This window comes from Panthera uncia, chromosome C2 (assembly GCF_023721935.1).
Source record: "Panthera uncia isolate 11264 chromosome C2, Puncia_PCG_1.0, whole genome shotgun sequence".
Taxonomy (NCBI): Eukaryota; Metazoa; Chordata; class Mammalia; order Carnivora; family Felidae; genus Panthera; species Panthera uncia.
Window position 1 is genome coordinate 85,429,505 of NC_064810.1, and position 15,588 is coordinate 85,445,092.

General features: G+C 40.4%; 1 protein-coding gene and 1 pseudogene across 2 annotated transcripts in view; both read right to left on the reverse strand.

Annotated features, from left to right (window-relative positions):
* ACTL6A (actin like 6A) overlaps window positions 1-11,019 on the reverse strand; it is a 29,627-nt gene extending 18,608 nt beyond the window's left edge. The window contains exons 1-2 of one of the 2 annotated variants that reach the window (XM_049629566.1): window positions 10,844-11,019; window positions 9-85 (exon numbers count right to left, since the gene is read on the reverse strand). In XM_049629566.1, coding sequence (XP_049485523.1) covers window positions 9-85; window positions 10,844-10,868 — 102 coding nt within the window. In that variant the 5' untranslated portion in view covers window positions 10,869-11,019. Of the gene's footprint in view, window positions 1-8; window positions 86-5,333; window positions 5,425-10,843 lie in introns of those variants that run through there. The other variant, XM_049629567.1, reaches the window with a different exon arrangement.
* Window positions 3,824-7,190, reverse strand: LOC125920627 (40S ribosomal protein S3a-like; annotated as a pseudogene).
* Window positions 11,020-15,588: the final 4,569 nt, after the last annotated feature.

Here is a 15,588-nt window from a genome sequence, read left to right on the forward strand (position 1 = left end):
ACACTTACCTTGGGACAGTCCTCACCAGCATAACCAGCTCTCACAGTATAGGATCCAATGTCAAAAACAAGAGCTCCAACCTCATCTGAAAAAACAAAGGACAATTAACATTAACAACTTACAGGTCTCATATGAAAATTAAGAGTACTTAATGTGCTGGGGCACCTGGGTGGCTCAGTCGTTTGAGCGTCTGACTTTGGCTCAGGTCATGATCTCACAGTACATGGGTTTGAGCCCCGTGTCGGGCTCGGTGCTGACAGCTCAGAGCCTGGAGCCTGCTTTGGATTCTGTGTCTCCTTCTCTCTCTGCCCCTACCCCACTCGTGTGCTCTCTCTCTCTCTGTCTCTCTTAAAAATAAACATTAAAAAATTTTTAATAAAAAAGAGTACTTAATGTGGTTAATATGAGAATGTAAAAAAGTTCTATTAAAAATTAAAACAGGTATTACATTCTTATTATTATAAGCTTGAACTTAGTTTTAAATACACCTTAAAATAAAGATTCATTCAGTTAAAATATAACAAGTCATACCTTGTATATCAGTAGAGGCTCAATCAGAAAAGAGATGGTACACTAACACTGGGTAATTTGCAAGAGTTTACTTATTAAAGGGACTATTTATAAAGATATAGGCACAACACAGGAAAACCAAAAGGGATAGTATGCTACCCTAGCACTAATAACAGATCTGTTGCCACCCTTAGAACTGAAGAAACACAGAGAAAGAATGGTTAGCAGAACCTGGAGAGAGTTGTGTTGGGAGGGCTGCCTGATAGGAGCCGTGACCTTCAGTTGAGGGATGCAGTAAGCCATGGCTGACCCTGAGGGGAAGGAACCAGACTAATAAATATGTCAACCTCTCTCTTCCTCCTCTCTACTGGCTAGGGTAATCTTACAATTTCTCACCCAAACTGGGCCACTTCTGAATGCAAAAAGGGTTCCCTATTCATAGTTATACAAGGACAAGAGGCATAAGGCAGGAAACATGGTTGCCCTACCACTGGCCAAACCACAGGTTAACAGACCCACTGAGACAGTCAGTAAGGGTCACTCTTCAAGGGCACAAAGAGGGTGGAAATGGTGGAAAGTGGAGAGGCAAACGGAAGATATCCAGTACACTTAGTTGCCATTTTTTCATGTTAACAGAAATTATATTCCATGCAATTAGGATAGAAACTTAGCAAAACCCCAAGAAAAAGAGGAACCCTGAAGAGTAAGAGTTTAAAACATAATTACATAGGCCAAGTAAAAAGTTATCAAAGTTTGCACATTTCAAAGATTTGTAGTAGATAAAGTTTAATGCTGCAAAGAAAGCTGATTTTTTTTCACATTCAAATTCAGAGAAAAGCCTCTAATTATACTCTGAAAATATTTCCCCCAAAACTGCATGGTCCAAAAACAAAACACTTGGGTTTTCCAGGCACTAATTTTTCATTTTTTTCAATCATTAAAAATAATAAAGTGCTATTATTTATCTTCATTAAATTGGCAAAATCCATCTGATAAGACAAAGTATTGTCAAAGACATAGGGAAAGAGGAGCTCTTACACATTTACTAATAAAAGCTATAAACTGATACAACCCTAACGCTCAATTTAGTCATACGCACTAAAGTTGAAAATGTTCATACACATGGTAATGCAAATTAGTGTAGCCACTCTGGAAAACAGTATGGAAGTTACTCAAAAAATTAAAAATAGAACTATCCTACGACCCAGCAATTTATCCAAAGGATACGGTATTTATCCAAAGGATACAGGTATGCTGTTCTGAAGGGGCACATGCACCCCAACGTTTATGGCAGCACTATTGACAATAGCCAAAGTATGGAAAGAGCCCAAATGTCCATCAACAGATGAATGAAGAAAATGTGGTATATATATGTATGTATGTACACACACACACACACACACACACACACACACACTGGAGTATTACTTGGCAATCAAAAAGAATGAAATCTTGCTATTTGCAACTACGTGGATGGAACTAGAGGGTATTATGCTAAGTGAAATTAATCAGCTGGAGAAAGACAAATATCATATAACTTCACTCATATGAGGATTTTAAGATACAAAACAAATGAACATAAGGGAAGGGAAACAAAAATAATATAAAAACAGGGAGCGGGACAAAATATAAGAGACTCTTAAATATAGAGAACAGAGGGTTGCTGGAGGGGTTGTGGGAGGCAGGATGGGCTAAGAGGCATTAAGGAATCTATTCCTGAAATCATTGTTGTACCATATGCTAACAAACTTGGATATAAATTTAAAAATAAATACAGGCGCCTGGGTGGCTCAGTTGGCTGGGCGTTCGACTTTGGCTCAGGTCATGACCTCGTGGTTTATGAGTTTGAGCCCCACATCGGGCTCTGTGCTGACAGCTCAGAGCCTCGAGCCTGCTTTGGATTCTGTCTTTATCTCTCTGCACCTCCCCTGCTTGCTCTTTTTCTCTGTGTCTGTCTCTCTCTCTCAAATATAAAAAAAAACATTTTTAAAAAATTAAAAAATAAAAAATAAATTATTTTAAAAAGGAAGAACAAAAGTGGGAAACTCACAGTACCTTATTTATAGACTTAAAGTTACAGTAATCAAAACACTATGTTACTGACATACTATGATGTAGATCAGCGGACTTATAAGCCAACAAAATAGAGAATTCAGACACACACACACACACACACACACACACACACACAAAGAAAATGTACACACACAGAAATCACAGTTTTTATTTTCTCTACAGAAACTCTCTCACACACATCACAAGGAAACACGTTTAAGAACGTTCATTAGCTATGTGACCTTCGGTGATTTCTAACCTCTCTGCCTCAGTTTCCTCGTATGTAAACATGCATAATAGTTTCTAACACATAGGATGTTATAATAAATAAATGTGTTAAATGCTTTAATGCACATAAGCACTTACAACAGGAACAGCACATAATAATCACAATAAGTGGGAGCTGCCATTATCATTATCACCACACTACTTGTCACAGGAAAAGATAAAAATAATCTAATGGCCTCTCAGTAGGGAAATAGATAAACTATAAATTATTCATACCATGAAATACTGTACAGCAGTTAAAATGAATGATCTAGATGTACATATCAATATGGATAAACCTAAAAAAAAAAAAAATTAACTAGTTTGAAAAGCTAGCTACTATGGGCACCTGGGTAGCTCAGAAGGTTAAATGTTTGGCTCCGGTCATGATCTCACAGTTTGTGAGTTCGAGGCCCATGGTGGGCCGTGTAATGACCGTGCAGAGTTTGCTTGGGTTTTTCTCTCTCTCTTTCTCAAAATAAATAAATAAACTTGAAAGAAAGAAAGAAAGAAAGAAAGAAAGAAAGAAAGAAAGAAAGAAAGAGAAAAAGAAAAAGAGAAAGAAAGAAAGAAAGAAAGAAAGAAAGAAAAAGAAAGAAGGCTAGTTACTATACATACATACACATTGCGATACTGTTTAATTCATTATGGATACACACACACTTAGTATTAAAAATATGCATGGGGCCTGGTAATGCTGCATATCCAACTTCGGTTCTGTGGTTACCTCTAAGGAGGGAGAAAAGGGGACTCTATACGAATAACATTCTATTTCTTAAAATATCTCAGGCAAATATGGTGAAATATTACATCTATCACATACAAACTTACATATATGTTTCATTATTAGTATATTTGAAGTACTAAAAATTGAGTTTTAAAATAAAGAAAAACCAATGATTATACAGATATTCATAGTGAAGAGATGGTATCTTTACAGAATAATAATCTCATTTTTATTTAAATAAAGAGCCACCTATTTTTATTCCTAATTTGAAAAGAAGTCTCTTCATTTATTATACTTCCCATTCTCGATACAATTCTCTGATCCAAATTATTTTGTCTGAAAATAGGGGTCCTTAAAAGCAGAACACTGCATTTGTTTTCACCATAGCATGTATACTCAAGTACAAACAGTAAAGTTAACAAATGACTATAAATTAATAAACTTTAACACTGACTAATTACAATGTTGGGTAAAGAAATATCTTAACTAAATGAATTAACTGCCAGGTTAACCAAAATATTCAACTCTCAGTCTCAAGGATCAAGGCTCTTAACCTTTTCTGTATCATGGACCCCTTTCACAAAGCTCTGGGCTGAAGTGTTTCCCCCTAAAATCCGTACATTGAAGTCTTTACCCCAGTACCTTAAAATATGACTGTATTTGGAGATAAGGTCTTTAAAGAGGTGATTAAATTAAAATGAGATCATTAGGATATGCCCTAACCCAATATGACTGGTGTCCTTATAAAAAGAGGAAATTTAGACACAGATATGTACAGAGGGAAGACCATGTGAAGACACAGGGGGAGGAGGATGGCCATTCCAAACCAAGGAGAAAAACCTCCAAGGAAAACAACCCTGCCAGCACCTTGATATCAGACTTCTTGACTCCAGAACTGTGAGAAAATTAATTTCTGTTATTTAAGCTACCCAGTCTGTGGTACTTTGTTACGGCAGCTCTGGAAAACTAATACAGATACATTAGGAAACTTAGGACTCCCTTCTTAGAATGTTCTAAAGTAGATTATAAAAGAAGCCAATTATAACAAAACATAATTCTACCTGTGGATTCCTTGGGGAGGTGAGGGACCCCACACTGGAACCCCTCCCTTAATTTACCCCCTCTTAGGTAATCTGCTCCACTCCTACGGCATCAACTTCTACTAATAATTTCAAGCTCAAATCTTTCTCTCAAGCCCTCACCTTTATCTAGATCCATGTCTCAAACTTTTTTAAAAAAACATCACAAATAAGATTTTTTATTTGTTACCATTAAATGTCTGCATTTTAAGAGATTCTTGGACTGGTGGCTCATATCCATCAGCTCATTCAACTTTAGCAATGGTCTCTAGGGGTGCCTGGGTGGCTCAGTTGGTTAAGTGTCTGCTTCAGCTCAGGTCATGACCTTATGGTTCGGGAGTTTGAGCTCCATGTCGGGCTGTGCTCACATCTCAGAGCCTGGAGCCTGCTTTAGATTCTCTCTCTCTCTCTCTCTCTCTCTCTCCCTCCCTCCCTCCCTCCCTCCCTCTCTCATTCTCTCTCTGTCCCTCTCCCTCTCTTTCTCTCAAAAATAAACCAACATTAAAAAAAAATTTTTTTAAACAAACAAAAACTTTAGCACTGGTCTCATTTTCAGTAGCTTTTCCTTTTAAAAGAAAAGTGAATTACTGCCTTCACCATGAAGCTCCATGAGCTCCCAATTCAAACTTGGGCTTCTTCAGCATTTTTACTTTTCTAACAAAGACATCATAGAGTGGAAAAATAGATCGGCAAACCTTGTTTAGATCTTTTCTGATGGTGTCTGGAATCAATTTATTTACCACTTCTTTCAAGTCATTTGTCTGCACACCTCAGGTCATAATCTCCATCATCATTTTCTGGATTTGGTGGACCTGTTGGTACTGAGCATAAGAGGTCTTCCGAATTGGATTGTTGCCTGCCTGTTTCGGTAAAACCAACACAAACTAAATGAAGCAAATAACCATCGGCAACCTCGACCTCAACAGGAGTTTCAACCATGGTTTGCCGTTTTTTTGACCATGAAGTACATTTTGTCATGGGTAAAATCCATGGCATGGAAATTAGTCAGGCAGTTTTTGCCCTGAACATCCTCAGTATTAGCTTAAATTTTCTAAATGCCAACTTCATCACTCTGCAGAAGGCTCACTTCAAAAACATGACCCTTAGGCAATCAGATACAATTTTGATTCCTTGAGTTCTTGTGACTAATGTTTTTCCAATATTTCTTATACTGAACACAGGTGGTGCTTTTACATCATACCAATTTTTCTTAGAAAACAGATCAGGAGCATCTGACTGCAGCTCAGGTCATGATCTCACAGTCCATGAGTTTGAGCCCAGCGCCAGGCTCTGTGCTGACAGTTCGGAGTCTGGAGCCTGCTTTGGATTCTGTGTCTCCCTCTCTCTCTGCCCCTCCCCTGCTCATGCTCTGTCTCTGTCTCAAAAATAAATAAAAACATTTTTAAAAATTTTTTAAAAGAAAAACAAAACAGATCAACCACTTTCTTCTTGACTCCCTTTCTGCCACCTTTCATGAGGCACTTGCTCTTGATGACCGCCATGATGCTACTCAGAGAGCCAAAAGGCCATATGACAAACTTCTTAGTGTACAACATTGATTCCTCCTGATGTCCCATGGTTACCTCATATTCAACATATCTGAAGCACTGTCTTCCTTTCCCCATCCTACTTAACCTAATCTTAGCAGTGCTATCACAGTTAGTGGCCTAATCAGCAGAGACAAAAAACTGTGAATTCCTTCATATTTTCATACCCCTCAGCAAGTTCTGCCAAACATTCTGCTAAATATTTCTCAATTCCCTTCCTCTTTGCTACCATTGCCCCTGTCTTGAGTCAAGCTCTTATCTCAACAGGGAATTACTACAATTCCCTGTAAGTATTTTATTTCCCATCTCTTCATTTTTTCCATCCACCTTACAAACTACTGCACTGTGATCTTTCAAAATTACAACTCAACATATTGGTACATAAATCCTTCAACGAAAAGAGAATCATCTGGTGGTTTCCCATCATCTACAAAATAAAATTCAAGTCATTTCACCCAGTTGATATTCAAGACCTAGCAAAATCTGGCAGTAATTTCATTTCCCACTTTACACACTAGTATGACTGGATAATGTTGTCTCCTAAACACACCACATACTCTCACTCAGCTAATTTTTGCATATGCTGTCCTTCTCCACTCTTCTTCCATCATCCCTACAACCTCTCTTGTAAAGTCCTCTGACTCCCCAACAATGAGTTAGTAACTTTCTTCTCTGTTCTACCTTTGTACCTTCGACATATCGTCATTACCGAACACACTTTGTTGAATTACCCTTTCTCATCAATATAAAATTTTATAAATGGTAAGATACACCATCTCTTCATGCACCAAGAAAAAAAGCATGCTGCCAATTAAACTCTCACCATCAAGAAATATTCCATGTCGGGGTGCCTGGGTGGCTCAGTCGGTTAACTGCAGACTTTGGATCAGGTCATGATCTCACAGTTTGTGGGTTCCAGCCCTGCGTCTGGCTTTGTGCTGACAGCTAGGAGCCTGGAGCCTGCTTTGGATTCTGTGTCTCCCTCTCTCTCTGCCCCTCCCCTGCTCGTGCTCTCTCAAAAATAAATAAACATTAAAAAAAAATGTTTTTTAAGAAATATTCCATGTTAATTATACTTGAATTAAAATTTAAAAAAAATTTAATATGTAAAATAGAAAAACTTCAAAAAGAAAAGAAATATTCCAACTTCAGCTCTTTAAATATGGGGAGGGGGGAATGTACAACTGAAGTAAATAAAATGCAGTGTCTATTTATTTGACTGCCTCACCTGTAAGACTGAGTTTCTTGGAGACAGAGGCTATACCTACCTGGTAAATTTTTTTATGAAATGAAAATCTAGGAGTACCTGGGTGGCTCAGTTGGTTGAGCACCCACTTTGGCTCAGGTCATGATCTCACGGTTCATGAGTTCAGGCCCTGCATCGGGCTCTATGCTGACAGCTCAGAGCTGGAGCCTGCTTCAGATTCTGTGTCTCCCCCTCTCTCTGCCCCTCCCCAGCTCACATGGTCTCTCTCTTCTCAAAACTAAACATTAAAAAATAAAAAAATAGGGGCGCCTGGGTGGCGCAGTTGGTTAAGCGTCCGACTTCAGCCAGGTCACGATCTCGCGGTCCGTGAGTTCAAGCCCCACATCAGGCTCTGGGCTGATGGCTCGGAGCCTGGAGCCTGTTTCCGATTCTGTGTCTCCCTCTCTCTCTGCCCCTCCCCCATTCATGCTCTGTCTCTCCCTGTCCCAAAAATAAATAAAAAATGTTGAAAAAAAAATTTTAAAAATAAATAAATAAATAAATAAATAAATAAATAAAAATCTAATAAATCAATTATGTTCCTATCTTAATGAGAGGCAAACTAGACACAGATTTTAATGTAAGACTCCTGATGCTTAGAATTTTGCATCTGCTTTTTTTTCCTTTTTCAAAGGTATAGGTCTATCTCCTGTACCTCGTTTTGTTAACAACTAGAACCAATGAACACAAAATAGAATGGCAAAGGGACATAGGAGACTTAAACCATAACCACAGAGGTCTGGATATTTAAAAACCAGGATACAATTTCTAACGGATAAAAGTCCTCAAGAGTTGGATCCCTTTGCTACTAAAAACACAGTTTTCACTTTTCTGAAGATATTGGTGCTTTTCTGGAGTAAATGGCTTCCAAGTTTAAAGGTGTGGTGGTTTTTCTGGGAAAACATGAAACAATGGTGGCAATTTTCTAACCTGGTCTTAAAACATTCCAAGATAATACTGAAGGCTAATAACTTTGGGAGAAAGTGGGAAGATCATTTTTGTTTGTTTGTTTGTTTGGACAGGGTACACCAACTCACGGGGATGGAGATTTTGAGAAAATTTTAAGGTTAGAGATCTGGGGGTCAGGAGTGCAGGAATGATGAAACAATTTATCAAAGATGGCCTGTTTATTTTTATAATGCAGAGTTTGAAGTAAAGGAGCACCATGAGAGATAGTCACAGGAACAATGAGTAGGTCCAGAAACCAGTTAGAAAGTATAGAAATCTGGGTAAATTATGCATTATACCTAACGCTAAAGATCAATGTCAGATCTAGTCAGAAATCATTATTAGTATAAGACAGCCATAAATTTTAAAATTTAAACTCCAAAGATCTTTTCAATAAGCAAGTCAGTTAAAAATACAGCTTCTTAAGTTAATTATTCAAAACCTAGGAGAGAAGAAGTTTGGTTTCTTCTCACAATACACCCTTTGGAAAATGTCACCCAATATAAATACTGACCATACAGTGGTAGCACAAACACAAAATCATACACTTATTTTTGTAAGTTTTAAATATTTTGTATGTGGAATAGGCTTTATGACATATTCCCCTCCTAAGCAAATGAGAAAAAGGACGTTTATTCTGAATACCTAAACCATACATGAATAATATGCTGTGGCTATACAACTGAAAAATGACTTATGGAGAAACAACCAAAAAACTTTCTATTTTTAAAATAGGAAAGGGTTTTACTGAAATGCCATCTTCTTCAACCCAGAGATTCTTGTTCCCCATTTCTTAGGAAGTTCGATAACTCTTGGCCAGTTCATCTTTTCCATATTACTTTCTTATTCCGTAATACAGGGACAGCATTACCATCCCCTATATGGTTGTTATAGATTGGACTAATGCATGTATTAAATGCAACACATGAAAAGTATCTGGGAACAGTTCTTAGTACACAGTATGCACTCAATAAATGTTTGCTGCTGGTATCATTAATATCCATTTCTGCCTCAGTCATATTAAACAATGCCTTCAAAGGAAATACTCCCAGACAGCCTCTAAGTCCTTGGATCAGTGAACCTAAAGGTCAGAATAGAGTCAACAACCTCCGTAAGGCAAAGGCACAAAGATCCAGGACTGCATCTTCAGATGAGGAAGAGGTAAATCATGAAGATCCACTAGGCTTTCTCCAAAGTAAAAAATGGGAAACTACGGACGGGACACTCACATGTGAGAAATCAAAACCAAGAACATAAACGGGAAAGAAGGGGCTGAGGGTCAGCATATTACTTCAAAGAGACTCTAGCTACACTCCAAAAACTCCTAAGAACTTTGAAAACCCAATTTCTATCCCCTACCTGTAAAATGCCATCCTCTTCAGAAACAGTATCCATCCTTACTAGACACAGTAACAAAAGCAACACTTCAAATCTGTCTCCTTGTTCTGGAAACTCCTCAAACACAACACAAACCAGAATCATATACACCAGTGCTTCCTCTACCTGTCTAGCAAGAATGGAAGCTCTGATTCAGTATATGTAGACTGGAGCTTGAGAGTCTGCATTTCTAAAAAGCTTGCAGGTGATGCTGACTCTGCTGATCATGGACCACACGTTGCGGAGCCACGTATAGCATCATCTCATTGAATCTTCACAGCCACACCACTGGGCAGGAATTATCTTTCCCAAAATGAGCCCGAAGTTGAGAAAAGTTAAGTAACTTGCCCAAGGCTAAAGCGCTCAATACATGGTGGGGCTGAAAGTACAAGCCGGGTCTGCGTAACTCCCAGACCCGTGTCAATCTTTCCACCACACTACAGCCTGCCCAAGAAAGCATCTGTAAGTTACAGGTGTTCCCATGGGTAACTCTGGAGAACCCAGTCAACAGGCAGAAATTACGGAAAGGTGTGAGGCTGCTAAGCACGGAACGAGGAGGCTGCGTCGGGAGTGGCCGCCACTCCTCCAGGCAGTGGTACCTCTCTCGGCTCGCTTTACCCTCCAAGGGACTTTGCGGAAACCTTCCGTCCACGCTTGCAAACTGCTGGAACCTCCCAAGTTTAAACACGCGCGCGCGCCCCGATGTCGCAGACTTGTGGAGACACCGGGGGAGATGCAACCCTGCGGCTAGCCACTCAAGCCGGGGTTCTGCGGGCCGACCCCCTTGAAGTGCCCGCCCAGCCCGAGGCCGGAGCGCACCCCCAAAACCCTGCTCCTCCGGGGGGGCCGAGGCTGGAAGGAACCGCGGGGGGCGGCGACTCTGGGCGCCCAAGGCTCTCAAAAGAGCCGGGTGGGCTCCGGGGGCGGGCAGAGCGCGGGGCGGGGATGGGGCGGGGAGGCCGGGGTCCCGAGCGGGGAGACCGGAAGGGGCCGCCGCGGAGGGGAGGGCTGGGGAGGGCTGGGGGCGGCGGTTACAAAACCCACATGCTAAAAAGGCGCGCTCTCTCGTCCGGCCGCACTCACTCACCTCCCCCGTACACCCCGCCGCTCATGGCTGCTGTCCGCGCGACTCCTACGCTAAAGGCTACCGGGCGAAGTGACTGCGACGGCCGCGAGTGTGGGTCCCGAGAAGCACTAACCCCCTACCCCCTTAACTTCCACCGCCACCCCCCTCGGGCAACAAAGCCGCGTCCACACACCCCGGAGCTCAGTCACACTTGCTGTCTGCTCTTATCAGCCAATCACAAGAGGCCCGGGTACCCTTTAGCCAATCAGAAAGAGGTTGTGCTGCATCCCTGCCGCGGCACAGCCAGTTTAGCCAATCGAGGGCAGCCATGGAGGCGGGGAAAGGGTAAAGCGACGGAAGGAGGGAAGGAGTTGGGTTGCGGAACTGGCCCCAGGCGGGAGGGGTAGCTGGGGGGCGGAGCTTCCCGAGTGGGCGGAGCTTCCTGAGTGGGCGGGAGAGTGCGGCAGAGGGAGCAGCAGAGGGAGGAGAGAGTCCGAGGGGAAGTGTCCGGGCGGGTCCAGGGGTGTGGCTGGGCGCCGAGCAGCGGTGGGACTCTGGTAGAAGAAAGTAAAACCCTGGAAAAGAGTCTGGAAATAACAGTGTCTCCGCGCAGCGACTCCCAGTTTTGGGTTGTGGGGATGCAGAATTTTTTTTTTTCCAGAAAAAGTATGTTCAGCTAACTTTTATGTTAAAAAGATTTTCAACTAACTTTTATGTTAAAAGCTCAACTTTGGGGTAGGGGAACAGTAAATCAAATAAACCTATAGGATCCTGCAATTTTTTAAATGACTATTAATAATTAGAAGAAGAAAGAGATGACATATTTTCCCAACTAAATTTAGGTAGCACTTTAAAAAATATTTTTTTCTTTATTCCTTAAAATATTTGTTTATTTAGGGGCGCCTGGGTGGCTCAGTCGGTCCATCGTCCGACTTCGGCTCGGGTCATGATCTCGCAGTCTGTGAGTTCGAGCCCCGCATCAGGCTCTGTGCTGACAGAGCCTGGAGCCTGCTTCCGATTCTGTGTCTCCCTCTCTCGCTGCCCTTCTCCCGCTCATGCTCTGTCTCGCTGTCAAAAATAAATAAACATTAAAAAAAATTTTTTTTAATGTTTGTTTATTTATTTATTTATGTGACAGAGTGTGTGGTCCCTGAACAAGGTAAGGGCAGAGAGAGAGGCAGACAGAGAATCCCAAGCAGGCTCTTCGCTGTCAGTGCAGAGTTGGAGACAGGGCTTGAATTCACAAACCATGAAGATCACGACCTGAGCTGAAATCAAGAGTCACACCCTTAAACAACTGAGCCAGCTAGGTGCCCCTAAAATTATTTTTTAAAGTATCATTGATTTTTTTAATGTTTATTTATTTTTGAGGGAGAGGGAGGGAGACAGAGCATGAGTGGAGGAGGGGCAGAGAGAGAAAGACACACAATGGAGAGCAGGCTGTAGGCTCTGAGCTGTCAGCACAGAGCCCGATATACACCCCATAAAAGTATCATCGCTTTTTTTTATCCTGTGAGACAGGTGTCAAACAATCCTCATCCAAGCAAGTACCTGATTCTAAATATATACCTAGCCTGTCTATTGTTCTTAGTCCTCTGGTTTTACCAGCCCAGTCCAGGTCACTGATATCTCTCCCTGGAATTGGTCTGTCTAAAGTCTGGACATATAGGCTGCTCTTAGCCCTAGGAATAATGGAATAAAGTCCCGTAAGTCTCAGTGCCAGCAACGCGGCAGAGTGGTAGTAGGGTGAGGAACAAAGCTAGTGAGAAAACAGTCCCATTCACTTAATAGTATAATCTCAGTGTATCTGATCATTTAGGAAATCCCCATTAACCCAATGAGATAATGCAGAGGTCAGCAAATTATAGCCCCATGGCCAAACCCAAGCTGCTTTCTGTTTTTGTATGGCCTATGAGCTAACAATGTTTATTCCATTTTTAAATGGTTTTTAAAATTATTTTTAGGAATAATACTTTATGACATGTGAAAATTATATGAAATTCACATTTCAATGACCATAAACTAAGCTTTACTAGAGCACAGCCAAGCTTATTCATTTATGGCTGCTTTTGGGGTATAAGGCCAAGTTGAGTAGTTATGACAGACACTAAGCTGGAGAACATGTTTCCTATCAGACCCCTTGTAGAAAGAGTTTACTGACCCCTGAGATAATGCATGTAACACATCTAGCACAGTGCACTAAGTACTCTATGTTAATTGTTGCCCCCATGATTATAGCTTTTAGTATATAGATACCTATCAAATTCTCAAAATATTCCCATTTCCACTCTGTGGTTTTATGCTGTTTGACTAATAGCTTTCACTGTATAAATACCTATCAAATCCTCAAAAATATTTCCATTTCCACTCTGTGGTTTTATGCTGTTTGACTAATAAAGCCAATGAGCTATAAAACATGTGGTACTTTGGTAATAATTAAATGTTGAAGCAATACTATTTGTGTTGAAAATACACAGTAATTCATTTAAATCAGTTTATAGTTTAAATGCATAGTAATTCAATGTACCAACTTAAATGCATAGTAATTCAATATACCAACTAAAATGGATTATGTATCTTGATATCTCTCATCAGTATTATCTACAACCTCTCCCATCCATGGAGAAATAGAGTTGGGTTGAAGAAGTTGGGACACTGGGGTGGCTCAGTTGCTTAAGCATCTGACTCTTGATTTCGGCTCCAGTCATGATCTCACAGTGTACTAACAGTGTGGAGCCTGACTCTCGTTCTTTCTACCCCTCCCCTGCTCACTCTCTCTCTCTCTCTCTCAAAATAAATAAACAAACAAAAAAAAAATAAAAGTAAAAGTAAAATATTTGTCCTACAACTTCAGTGTTTGTCAGAAAACAAAACAGTTCAGTAGGGTTAATGAGGACAATACAGCTAGCCTTCAGGGAGGCCTGAGATGCTGTGAATGTCTCCACCCATAAAGAACACAGTGGAGTGCAGGAGAATCTTTAGTATGACAACACAGAGAACACAGCTTGAGAAAATGCTAGAAAGTCATGCTTAGTTGTTTTTGTTTATAATAAGGGATTGGCTTTATTTGATAATTCGAAAAGATATTAGAAAACAGATCATTCATTCATAATTTCAGGTCAGCTTGTTCTCTTGATGTATCACGGGACACATTACTTTATATGATAATAAACCATTGTAATGAACTTCAAATGAACTGAACTTCAGAGTCATCTGGTATGTCAGGACTAATGACATGTTAATGCAGATAAAAGTGCACACTTAAGTCTTTCATTAATTTTAATCAGCAAAATTGTAATAGGGCACTAAGATTGTTGCCCCTAAAGTATTGAATTGCTGGAGGGACTGTTGAGAAAGGAAACCTATTCAGTATCCCAAGAGAACAATGTCAGAGAACTGCACATGCTTGGTAATAATGACATTGTTTCTTTCGTGGTAAGACTTATACTGTGGCAACTTGTTTGCTTCCATTCTTCATAATTAGGAAAGCTGGTAGGAAATACATTAAAAGGAAAATACTGACCCAACAGAATCTACTTTGTGAAATATAAAATATGTGAGTGTTTGTGTGTGTGTGTGTTAATATTTCTCCTCTGTAGCCTAACATGTTTTCCCTAAAGTCTTGGCTGAGCCTACAGTAACATTACTGAGAGCTAGTTGGATTAAAAAGCAACAACAACAACAGCAACTCAAGATTATTGTCTGTGCCAATTTTCAAGGGCATAATGTACCAAAACAACCAATGCTTACAATTTTCCCACCTGAGCCAGCATTCTCCTTCTATCAACCTAAAAATAAAAGATATTGAAGTAACATGTATGTAAACTTATTTGCCTTTAGTAGATGCTCAGTGGTTGCTTCTGAATCCAGATCAATAAAAATAAGCGCCCTTTTAGAAATCCTTTGTAATCTCCAAGCAGCAAGAATGTCTTCTGAGTGAGTACCCAGTGTAACACTTGATTTTGCCTCACTGGGTCGCTGGTCTTCCATTCTTGTAATGCTGCATCAGCCTGCCCAAGACGCTGTACCTCACGCCTTTTTTCACCAGCTCTGGCAGAATTCAGACTATGGAATTACAGCACTCATTACAAAATATTACCGATCTCATCCCATCTCCGCCTTTATCAGTCTCAGAGTTGAAAAAAACTTCAACTTGCAAATGTAAGCTAGAAAACAAATTCAGGAGATTATCATTTGTTACAAATAATGACACAACTTATGTCCATTTAGAGTTATTTTATTCATGCAGCAAAATATATGACATTAGTAATTATCAAAAACTGGGGCACCTGGGTGTCTCAGTTGGTTAAGCATCCAGACTTTGGCTCAGGTCATGATCTCGTGTTTGTGGGTTCAAGCCCTGTGTCGGGCACTGTGCTGACAGTTCAGAGCCTAGAACCTGCTTCAGATTCTGTCTCCATCTCTCTTCCCCTTCCCTGTTATGCACTGTGTCTCTCTCTTCCTCTTTCAAATGTAAATAAACATTAAAAAATTATTTAAGTAATTATCAAAAACTAATTTCACTGTAAGCAATTTTGTGTGGATGGATCTGTGTGTGCGTAAAGAGTACCACTGTTTAGTGAAATTCTGTGTGTGCGTAAAGAGTACCACTCTCTGTTTAGTGAAATTCCAAAAATGTGACATGAATGCAAGCACTACTGAGATAAAGGATAAATATCTGGAGACTAGAGCTTTTCACCAGTAGAAATATGATCAGTCAGGGGCGCCTGGGTGGCTCAGTCGGTTAAGCGGCCAACTTCAGCTCA